Source organism: Ceratosolen solmsi, unplaced genomic scaffold (genome assembly GCF_000503995.2).
Source record: "Ceratosolen solmsi marchali unplaced genomic scaffold, CerSol_1.0 scaffold7, whole genome shotgun sequence".
In the NCBI taxonomy this organism is placed as follows: domain Eukaryota; kingdom Metazoa; phylum Arthropoda; class Insecta; order Hymenoptera; family Agaonidae; genus Ceratosolen; species Ceratosolen solmsi.
In genome coordinates, this window is record NW_011948413.1 from 4,849,778 (window position 1) to 4,862,042 (window position 12,265).

A 12,265-nucleotide genomic window follows, 5' to 3' on the forward strand; every position below is an offset into this window, starting at 1 on the left:
AAGAGTGTTATAATGCAAAGTGCGTCGTCATCGGGCCAAGATAAATAGTAACCGAACAATAATTGATATAATAAATTTCTGGGTATCGCGAGAAATGCGCGAGCTGGTTATTATATTAAATTTCAATCTGCTTTTACAGGCAATGAAATGCCTTGTTCACACGGCCTGCAATATTCTAATATAACTTTTAACTCTTAATGTTATCGCTAATGTCTTAAAGCAATTTTTATTTTTCTATTATATATATATATATATATATGTATATATATTTTTTATTCTTTTTATTCTTTTAAGCATATTCAAATGAAAAACGCAACGAATGGATGTTGTTATTTATACCAATGGAGAAATAGTTTTAACAAATTCTGTCACTCTTTGTAAAATGTAACTGCAAAATGAAATACTTAGCTCATAATATCCATGTATGAAAAATGCCTATTAATTTAACTAAAACATCGTATGTCAATGTAATAATAATTTCAATTTAAAAGTAATTTTATTTCTCATGTTCTAGTTTCCAATTTCAGCACTGCAATTTTCAACTTACCAATAGCACATTTAAAAAAATATATATTTATTTATACATCATCATCATCATCATCCTTAATATTATTATTATTATTATTATTATTATTATTATTATTATATTGATTACTTTAATCGATCTATTCATATCTGAAACAAATAGCTTATTAATAAATTATTCCCTTTTAAGATACGATCGCTTTTAGAGAGTTCCACCGTTTGACATTCATCATGTCTTACGTGAATTTTTCAAAAATAAATTTGTATCGCAATAATTAATTAGCAATCATTTTAATAATCTTCGAAAATCTAATAAATGCTCTAAATCATCTATCTAAAAAATATAACTTACTCCTTATTATGTGTCGAGCAGCATCATATTACATAATGATTTCATATTGTCTTGGATATCTGTTTTATTGATTATGACATCAGAAGATGGAAAATTTAACTTAATCATTATGATAATAAAACTTCAGCAATAATAATTTTCAATATAAAGTTGATCACTGTAATAATTGGATTTGATTATATTAAATTGTATAAAAAAGTTATGTAGACAAAATAATAGTTTCAGAAAAAGACACGTGTTTATAAAGTCACTCTAGGCACGCATATTGATCTGCACAACATGTGATGGGACGAAAGACACTAATGATCGTTTATTAGTAACTTCAACAAAAATAATATACGAATTTTCCTTCATAAATCATATCTCATTATTTTAAAAAAAAGTATTTTAAACGCGATCGGAAGTATATTATAACTATACCTATTAATGGCAATTAAAACAATTCTATTTGATGCAAGATAATTTTTGTTTTTTATTTTATATTCTAAGTAAAAATTAATTTTTAATAATAACAATTAATCTTAATATTTCAAAGGTAATAAAAAATATGGATAGTATTGATAACATCTCATTGTTGTTGGCATTGAAATATTGCTCAAAGTAAATTTTTAAGGCCTACTTTTTATTTTATTGTTTGTAAATATATTGTCATTAAACGTATTTTATATTAGAAACGTTAAAAGATAAATTACTTCCACTTACATGGCTGTGGCGTATTAACGTACAGCAGGCTTTGGAGATTCATGTTTTCGACTATTCGTTATCAATTCCAACTGATTTTATTTTTGATAATAAGGAGGCTCTTATTATGCGTTCAATGTAGTCCTACGAGCAAAGATACATACCACCTAGGATAAGCAACGGAAGATAATGTTAACATAAAATAACAAAATAATGTGATTCATGAACCAAAAATGTTTGCCTTGAGAGTATTCATTTTTTACGATTTCAGTGTAAATCTATTTGGAGATATTTTCATTGAAATATGATTAATTATTTTTTGTCTATTAAATATGGACGTTAGTGCTTTGAGCTACTAATGATTCAAGGAACTCTTCATCTCTAACGTTTGTATAGAAGTATGATTTATGATTATTTATGTGCAATAAATGACAATTATTAATTATATCTTACATTCATGAGTCATAAAAAATATAATTAAGTTATTTAAAGTTAAAACAAATGTATTAATAATCGTTATATTAATGGGTACTAAAATTTTATTGCCCTTCTTAAGTATATTTCCTTTTATAGTTTAGCTGTATATTCATTCTAGACTGTTTCTTTAATTTCTCTTTGTAATATCTTTTCTAAACATAGATTGAAATCAGCTTGAAAATCTTCAGCACCATATATTTATACATTTTATCTTCTTCAAGGAGGAAAGGCACAGGCACGAACTTTTTACTAAACAATTATCTTTCTGTCTTACAAACCAGCTTTCGCATGTATATATATATATATATATATATATATATATATATATATATATATATATGCATGCGAAAGCTGGTTTGTAAGACGGTATAGGAAAATCACTTTAAAAACTAAAACCAGTCATGGCTAGTTACATAACTAATCCATATTGAATAAAATTAAATATTTTTGCCGACATTTCACAGAGCTTATAATCTGAATCGATAAATATTACTTACCTTTATGATATTTTAATATATAGACAATTGATAAACTATTATTAATCGATTACTTGCGAATATATTGTAAAAACTTTTACAATAAGTATATTATCCATTAACCAAATATTGTACAAAATATATCAAATATCTTAAAAACTCGCAAGAAGTTTTTGAATCGCGCGAAAAAAAATAGTATATGAAATTCGATGCACAACGACTGCATTTTTCAAATAATCTATACGTAGTTTAAAAATAAACCGTAAAAATCTGATCTCTTTTAGAGTTTTTTTTTTTTTTTAAGAATATTGGTGAATCACGATTTTGGAGAAAAGGCTTTTCCCTCGACGACCTATTTTAGCCATGTTTACGGTTGATATTTTAATGCTTACGACCGAAATTTCAAAAGAAAGAATTGGAAAGCTATGCGCTCAGGTGTACACGAGGACAATGCGTCAAACGCATCACTTTCGAATGATGCATTAGCCACGAAAGTTTGCCGCGGCTCCAAATAATAGCATTGGGAAACCTCCATTCTCGGAAAATCCTCGAAAATGACTCATTGTCCGTTTTGCCTATTCGCGAGCACTTACCCCAAAACCACACGAGGCGAAGCGAGGGAAAATGTAAATTCATTCGTCGCGCCCAGATTAGCCATTAGAAGCTAATACTGGAAATACAGAGCACGGGCATCGTAACGGTTTTCACCTCAACAGCCTACCGATAAACGAATCCTACCTACCTAACCCGATCCTATTCGTCTTTCACCCTATCTATCTATCCACGTCTACCCCTTGTACTACCATGATCGCTGGTATGTTCAATCGCAAGGGCGAGATACGGCGTCGCGTCGTCAACCCTTACAATAAGCTCTCTTCTACTTCAGGAGTTCGCTACTCCCATTTAATTTTAATACGTCAAATCTCGCGAATGCGGAACCCCGTTGACAACTGCCTCGCGATCCACTGCGCCGAGTGTGTTGTTAAGATGTTTGCGTCATTAGCGATGTCGAGCTCCGAGAACGCGGACAGGGAAATGCGGGTAGCGGGGTAGCCTTACTCTCGTTAACTCGTTAAGTCCGCACGCGAGAACGCTAATGACATGGCCTATAAAGCACGAGGACACTACCACGCTCCGGACAATAGTTAAAGAGTTATGGCCGGCTTAACAATTACCCTCGTGGCGATCTGCCTTGTGATCGCGGCTGCTGAGGATAAGCGCGCCTACACCACTAAATACGACGACGTTGATATCGACGCGGTCATTGGTAACGAGCGATTGCTGACCAACTACGTCGGCTGCCTCCTGGATCTGAAGCCCTGCACGCCAGACGCCGCTGAGCTCAAAGGTGACCGACTGAGGCCTCCGTCGCTAAATTTCATTCGTATTAATGAGAATTCGTATTAAGAATAGAAGGGAATTTTTTGCTCCTGTAGAATAACGCTGGCGCTGATCGTTAGCTCGGCTAAGCTTCCTGCGATCGGGCAAAAAAATGCCATCCGCGGAGCCGAGGGATTGTATTCGACGCTCGGAGCTTCGACTCGAATTGCTACAATGTAGTAACTATTAATGAAGAAGCTACTATTTTTTACCATCGTACCGTGTACTTTTTGCTCTCTTAAATCCTATATCGTAGAGTTCAGCGAATATAAAATCCGAGCAGAGATCTTTGTTTTGAACGTTAGGCGCAAAGGGATTGGCGAACTGGGTAGTAGGAAGGTAATGAAATGGTTGAAGAGCACGCACTCCAGGTGTGATATTTATCATGCTGAAGCAAGACTTGAGTCATAAAGGTTCCATGTCATTCCCCGTGTTTGTAAAATCGCGAATTTTATAGGGCCGTTAGACTTTGTGGAGAAAAAAAAGAGAAGCAAAATAAATGTAGAATTTAAAGATAACGAGAATTTTAAGAAACCACAGTTCGCCATTGCGGTCGGCGGTTACGGATGTGCAACGTAAAGAGTATATTTTACACGGGATACTCTTGATTGTCCATTTTCAGTAAACTATTCGCAACAAGTCAAAATAATCGCTGCACGTTATTGCGGTTATAAAATTCATTAAAACCATCATTATAATGATTATTCGTAGTAATATTTCGTAAGAATAACGGTTACAATAACAATAATGGCGATATAAATAACAATTCGGTAACAACAACGGTAATAATGATAATTATGATGATGATGATGATGATGATGATGACGACGACGACGACGACGACGACGACGACGACGACGACGACGACGACGATGATTATAATAATGATAATGATAATGATAAGAATAAGAAGAAAAAGTATAAGAAGAAGAACATCAAAAACGACTATGACGACGATGATAATGATGATAATGACCGATGATGAGGATCGTAAAAATTAAAAGATTTTGCTGGATTTTCATCGTTGCAAACGATCCTCTTTATTACGTCCCGTGCACGGTTGCGGGATTTATATGTCAATTTTTCATAACTTTTATTAGAATTTACAATACAAATGCCGCCCATCACGCCAGAGAGAGAGAGAGAGAGAGAGAGAGATAGAGAGAGAAATAAAAAGGATAAGCTCGTAAGTTGCTGCGAATTGCCTACGATGTCAGGACTTTATTGCTTAAGGTAAAATTTTTTAATAGATTATTTTTGCCCCGGCGTATAAGTAGCCATATTAATTCTAGCATAAATTATACGGTTAGCTAGGGAACTAATGCACTAATGAAGATTATACGAATGAATGCGAATATCTAATTTCATAGCTTTATTTCCAGGACTTATTTTACCGAACTCTATATTTTGAAATTTATCACCGTAAATATTTTAATTAGACCTCTACGAAAGTTGTATCGAAGGGGAAAAAGTTTTATTACAAGATTCCGATATTAAAGAGAATGTAATAATTTTCTGCAATAATATTGTAAATTATGTATGGAGTGTATATTTTTATCTAAAAAATAAAAAGGACAAAAAAACTTGACGACACGACGACGACGACGACGACGACGACGACGACGACGACGACTACGACGACGACGACGACGACGCGTTATGTTAGCGGCATATTCTTTTTCTCAGCGAATCTTGTTTTATTCTTTACTGTTTTTTCAGAACTTTACACGCTCAAGAGTCGGTCTTCTCGAGAGAGAGAAAAAAAAGTTAATTGTGCGCGCTATAAAAGAATAACATTAGCGCTAAATGTAAGACATTGTAAGCCGCTGTCTTGCATTCGTACATTAAGAGCCAATTTGTTTACATAAATAAAAAATGATACATAAGCTGAAAAACAAATACCATAATTTATAATTGCTTGACGTGACTGGCGTTTTCCATTACCGTCCACGCGATCCGAATGGCCGATTATATAATCCACGTTAGAGTCATACGAAACGGCGAGCCAACAACGATGACGGCGTCGACAGTGTCCTGTATTTGCTTTTCTTTTCCATCCCTCCGTTCATCGGGGACTCATAATATTGACTGACGATTTGAAATGCAGACGTTAATGTTCATTTCCAGCCAACCTCCCGGACGCCCTAGCAACGAACTGCTCGGGCTGCAGTGAGGCCCAGCGGAGGATGTCGGAGAAGCTTACGTACTACCTGATCGACCATCGGCCCGAGGACTGGGCCCTCCTCGAGCTGAGGTACGACCCGACGGGTGCATACCGCGAGCGCTACCTCAGCGCCGAGAATAAGGACAAGGGTGAGGGCAAGGACGTCGACGATGACAAGGTCGAGTGAGGGAGGCAGTGCCTGCAGTAACCGCAACCCGATGCGCGCAAGAAGAAAGGGGGTCGCCTATCTCGGCGCTTAACGTTAAAGTAGATCTCTACGTACGAGGCGCATGTAGCGCCGTGCGCATTATTGTACAAACTCGTTCTTTCCTTTTCCTTATAGCTGCTTCGCTTCTTCGGCTACATGATATATGGGGACGACAGGGCGGGACGTGGCAGAGGCCCAGGGCGAGGGCGGGTGGGACAGGGAATGGGGAGAAAAGAAAGTGTGCGTGCGTGTGAGAGACAGAGAGAGAGAGAGAGAGAGAGAGAGAGAGAGCGAGCGAGGGAGAAGCGACTATACGGTAAGGGACGGAGAAGCAAGGGGAAACGAGAGAAAGAGAAATCAAGCGGCGATGAAAAATACAGTATTACAAACTCATGAGGCGAGTGCCCTTGAGCACGATAGTCTCTGTCCGTCCTCTAGTGCACTGAATCCTTAAATCGTCGGCGGTGCGTAACCCGCGGCGAGGGGAAAAGTCAAGAGCTCGGCTACGCTTTCTCTCGTCGGCGAGGCGCAGCCAGCGGTACACTCTTCCGGTGCGGCTGATATTCCGCGGCTAAATAGTGCGACCGAGGTAAATGAATAAGAGAGCGGTAAATGGGCGAGAGTGAGATGTGGCCAACTTGGGTGGTCCAGCTCGGCGGCTGTTTATGGTCGAGCGCAGATACCTGGTTTAGTTCTCTCCCTCTCTCTCTCTCTCTCTCTCTCCCTCTCTCTCTCTCTCTCTCTCTCTCTCTCTCTCTATTGCTCTTGCTCACTGCTCTTGCTCTTGCTGTTACTCCTGCTGTCGCTCTTGCTCTTGCTCCCTTCCACTTCTCCCTTCCTGCGGGCTAGCGAAGTCGTGTCCCGGGCTCGGCAGCTATAAGTCGGCCTGGGTGGTCCAGGCCGTCCAGGGCGCTCGTCGCGTCTGACTTTACATTCGATTCACTACTTGCGGATGGGGCCATGGCGGCATTCTCTTCTGGAAATCGATCGGCACTCGCGAATTCGTCGCTCGTTCCCTCGTTCGCTAATCCACATACCCGCCGATCCATCCGTTCGCCCGTTCGAACGTCCGTTCTGTCTTCCGTTCGTTGGTTCGATAGTCCGTTCGATCGTTCATTGGCTTGCGCTTATTAGAAAAACCGAGGTCGCGACCACACGCATCGCCAGCGTGTCCTGCTGCTCCCTTTATCTCCTTCCTCGTAAAGCTTTCAGCGGGCGCGCGAGCGCTCTCGTACAAATAGATGCCTCGATAGAGCGCCGTCGGTGATGCTAGTGCCGCGGGCAGAGGGGCAACGGCGGTGGAGGGGAGTTGTGGAACGAAGGAGCGAGCGTGCGATCGCGAGGGGTCAGGGGCAGGGGAGAGGGAGCGTCGTCAAAATGCAAAGCGGTTGGGGAAAGGCGGTGGACGGGTAGAGCGGAGGGGGAAGAGGCGCCCGAGAGTCAGCGCGTACATACGCCCGGGGGACCACCCAGGCGGTGCTCCGGGCAGAGGCGAATAGAGATTCGCGACCACCCATATCGTGGAGGCGAGCGGGTCGGCAGCCAGCCGGACGACACGCCGGCGAGCAATCAATAATTGCAGGACAACGCTCCTCGGATTAATTTGAAAAGAGCGCAAGTGCTTGGTGAATGCGCCTCTCTCGCTCTCGCGCGCTCCTTCTGGGTGGGCCACTCGACGTGGGTGGGCCGTACGACGACGTTTCCTGCCCATCCCCATAAGAGCGCGTGCCGATTTCGTATTAAAGGAATAGGCTCGCTGTGAGAAGGACAACGAACGGACGATCATCGGTGCCCCGATTTTTGCCCCGCTGTCGAGTAGACGAGAAAAGAACCGTGAGCACCGAATTTGGAAGAGCGAGGGGGATGAACGACGCTTACCTAGGACGGCGAGGGGCAATCGGATACGAGCGCGGTATGAAATTGCATATAGGATAATCGGGGTCGACTACTCGCTTACGCAAGCGAGTTCGGCAGTCCAGAGGACCACCCAGAGCGACGGCGGCGCGCCTCTTCCCGCCTCTCCTTTCTCTTTGAGCGCGTCGGAGATGAGGCCGTCCGTCGCCTTTCAGAAAATCGCCATTTTCTCGCTCGCAGGGCTCTGTCAATCTTCTGCCGTTGTTCTTACTGCTGCTGTTGCTGCGGTCTCTCTCTCTCTCTCTCTCTCTCTCTCTCTCTCTCTCTCTATATATATATATATATATATATATATATATATATATTTATCTTTCTATCTATCGACGTGTCTTTTTCTCGATCGCTCTCAGCCGCTCATTTTCACGCGTGAAATCGTCCGCTCTCGGGGGACGAGGAAGGAGAACAATCTGGGTGGTCTCGGTAGAAGAAACTCACCTCTCTTTCTCTCGCTCCTTCCTTCTCTCCTCGCCAGCGCTTGGCTACGTCCTACGAGATGTCGAGAGTGAGAGAGAGAAAGCGTGCCTTATCAAGCAGGGCCCGTCCCCAGCGGCGCGCGGGGCCCAATCATGAGAGCGGCTCGGGCCTCGACACGAACGCCCCAAGCCCAAGTCAGCCCGGAAAAGCCCTGGAATCCGACGCCTTCATCCTTTCGCAAGCCGTCCGGCGAAAAATAATCATGCCCGAGCCTTTGCGCCCTGTGGGACGCTCCCGTGATGTTGCGCAGGGACAAAACGAGGAGCGGCTTTTCCCGTGGGTCCTCTCGGGCACCTCTCTCGCAACCTCGCCCCACTCCCCGGTCGTTTCCCTTTCCATCCTTCTTGAGATACGGCCAAGGCTGCCTGGCACGTTTTTCCCATTGACCCATGGGGACTCGGATTTTCGTTTATCGTTGGCTTTATTGTTTTACACTATTACGAGAAACTTACGTTGCTTATCCGAAACGCTCGACATCCTTCTCTCGGAGCTTCGTTTTGTTCCTTGAAGGTCGACTACGAGCGAGCGACTCGCGTCGCCGCGCGATACATTATTTCTTTTATTATTTAGTACTTCGCTAAGCCTCTTGGAATCAAAGGAGCTAGGAATTACCGCAAGCAATCGCAATTGATCAAAAGTTTAAAACTCATCGTCGTCGCCTTGAATGATATTTGCCTAATGGTCTTTCGGACGATTTTTAGTTATATCTTGTCACGTACGAATACCTTTAACACGCATTTCATTGCCGAAACGTCGACTGTTTTTTACTTGGGCATTTTAATAATTACATCTTATTTCGCTTGGCGAATGAAGAAATAAAATAATAATAACAACAACAATAACAATAACAATAATATTACTACTACTACTACTACTACTACTACTACTACTACTACTACTACTACTACTACTACTACTACTACTACTACTACTACTACTACTACTACTACTACTACTACTACATAAAACAACAACAACAACAACAACAACAACAACAACAACAACAACAACAACAACAACAACAACAACAACAACAACAACAACAACAACAACAACAACAACAACAACAACAATAATAATAATAATAATAATAATAATAATAAACAAAAGGGAAATAGATACGAGCAGAAAAAAATACCAACTTCAAGTTGAGTAATTACTGTGTGGCATTATCTTGCAAAATGTACTATTAAATAAAATATATACTCTGAGGTGTAATAATTATAACTCTCGATCATTGCTCGTATTTTTAAAAGTTTGTTAAAAATTGTTTCTTTAATATAAAAAAATAAATATACAACACGTACGCAGTGGCCCACTGACGTTTAAGGTAACAATTTCCTAATCCACGATCAATAATCGACATTTAAGCTTTCGTTATTGCGGTAAGATGACGGAAAAAGAAGTGGCATGAAGCGAAGACGAGGCAAAGGAATTGTATTTACTAAGAAAAGCGAGTATTGTAAAAAAAAAAGAAGTTTCACCAATAAATATATTAACATAAACGTTGTCGATTGTTGTTATTGTAATATTATAGTCTGCCTAGAATGAAAGATAAAAGAGTCCGACAATGTTGTAGGGCAAAAAAATGTTGAAGCCCTGGCAATTCGTTACGGGCGGCGGCGAGCGTTTTTCCTGAGAAAACGGCCGCGACTCGGTGATCAGCTGCCAGTATTTTGATATTCAAGCGGCATCAAAGGGGAAGGCGGCCAACGCGATGGAACGTGCCGCGCGTTAAATCGTCAGCGGGAGGCCCTCGAGAGCCGCTCCGATAAAAGTTTAAGCGAAGGCAATTATCGGCAATTGTAAATAAAGCGCGGCTAGCATGGGGGGGGGGGGACGAGCGGCAAGGCCGGGCCGTCGAGCGGAAAGGGATGCTGGTGGAGGGGGGGGGGCGAGGTCTCTCTCATTCGTCGTAGCCGGGGCCGCGGTTACCGAGGGGATGGCGGACGGTGGACGTTGGTCGGTGGACGGGGGGGTTGGGGAAGACGCGAGCGAGCTGGGGCCCCGTCGGAGATTTACAGCCCCGAAATTTGGTGAAATAGGAGGGTGGTGGCGAGCGAGGGAGGACTATTATTTACTTAGAAGTCTTCATTGGCAGCGAAGGGCGCGCCGGGCGGGGGCGAGCGGGCTAACCGGATTATCCAGGTTAATTGGTGCATGCGCATCGGCTCTTTGTTTTCTCTCGGTCTCGCTCTGGGCCGCGCGCGGCCGCGATTTCGGGGAGCGGCGCGCGTGTGGTCCCCGTATCCTAGCAACGAGCCGCGGGCTGCCAGGGCCGGCGCTCGCTCCCTTCCGGTCCCCGGGGTACTCCGGTCCCCTCGTTCGTCCCTGATCGGGGCTTGCTTGGCTTGGCTTGGCCTGGCCGGCTCCCACTTCCACGGCCATCCATCGCCACCGTCGCCGCTCGGAGCCCCCGCAAGCCGCCGACGGCGCCGCCACCCGATCGAGCGGCAGCTTCGCGCTCAGTTGCCGCGTCGCGCTTTGCCAGTCGATGCGAAGCGGAGTTTCGAGCAGGTCATTGGGCCTTTACAAGGGTCTTCCACGAGTAGAGCGCGAGCACCGCGCTCGCGACCTCTGTTAGCCTTAACCGTCTTGGAGGACGCAAACGTGGGGACGTGAACGTGAACGTGGACGTAATCGTGAACGTGGACGTGAACGTGAACGTGAACGTGAACGTGAACGTGGACGTGGACGCGGACGTGGACGCGAACGCGAAGGCGAACGTTGACGTTGACGTTGACGTTGAGGCAGACGTGGACGCGCGAGGTTCAGCGCGCCTCCTAGGCTTGAACGTGTCACGTGCGCGCGCGATAACCGCAGTGTGTGTGTGCGACGACGCCCGGGCCCAATGCTCGAGGGACCATGGTCGCTGCGTCCGGCCCTACAGGGATCCTAGCGGGACGCCCCCCCGTCCCTGCGTTCGGGGCCCAAGAGGCCAAGGATGCCAGGCGGCAGCCGGTCGATCGCGTTAAGCATAGGCACGAGACGGATCTTTACGTCAGGCCCAGCTGGACCGACGCAGCACTCGCCCTCGATCAACTCGAGAAGGTACGTGTACCAGCAGTCGTTTCTACTGCGCTCGCTCTTTCCGTTTCTTTCCTTCCCTTTCCTATCCTCTTCTTTTCTCTCCTTTCCATTCCTTTTCTCTCCTTTTCTCTCCTTTCCTTGCCTTTTCTTTCCTTCCTTTCGTTGCTTTCGTTGCTTTCGTTGCTTTCGTTGGCTGGCTGCGCGCCCAAAGTGCACACACGTGCCGCGACAGCGCAGCAGCCGTCGAAACATCAAAGGCGTGCCGCCACCGCCACCGCTGATGCTGGTGCTTCTGCTGCTGCTGCTACTACTACTACTACTACTACTACTATTACTGTTACTATTACACTACTACCACTACACTATTACTGCTACTACTACTACTGCTACTACTACTAATACTAATACTAATACTAATACTAATACTAATACTACTACACTGCAACTACTACACTATTACTGATGCTGCTACTACTACTACTACTACTACTACTACTACTACTACTACTACTACTACTACTACTACTACTACTACTACTACTACTACTACTACTACTACTACTACTACTACTACTACTACTATA

General features: G+C 43.5%; 2 protein-coding genes across 2 annotated transcripts in view; both read left to right on the forward strand.

The window, feature by feature from the left end:
• Positions 1–3,666: 3,666 nt before the first annotated feature.
• On the forward strand, positions 3,667–9,575 carry LOC105367649 (ejaculatory bulb-specific protein 3-like; the record flags this gene model as incomplete). Its single annotated transcript, XM_011506417.1, has 3 exons — positions 3,667–3,859; positions 6,019–6,233; positions 9,513–9,575. Coding segments are annotated over exons 1-3 (471 nt in total), but the record flags the coding sequence as incomplete, so codon positions are not given.
• A 1,802-nt stretch (positions 9,576–11,377) lies between these two features.
• The window catches only part of ptc (protein patched), a 20,892-nt gene continuing 20,004 nt past the window's right edge, over positions 11,378–12,265 (forward strand). The window contains 1 exon segment of the mRNA XM_011506046.1: positions 11,378–11,702. Within this exon segment, the coding sequence (XP_011504348.1) occupies positions 11,517–11,702 (186 nt within the window). The 5' untranslated portion in view covers positions 11,378–11,516.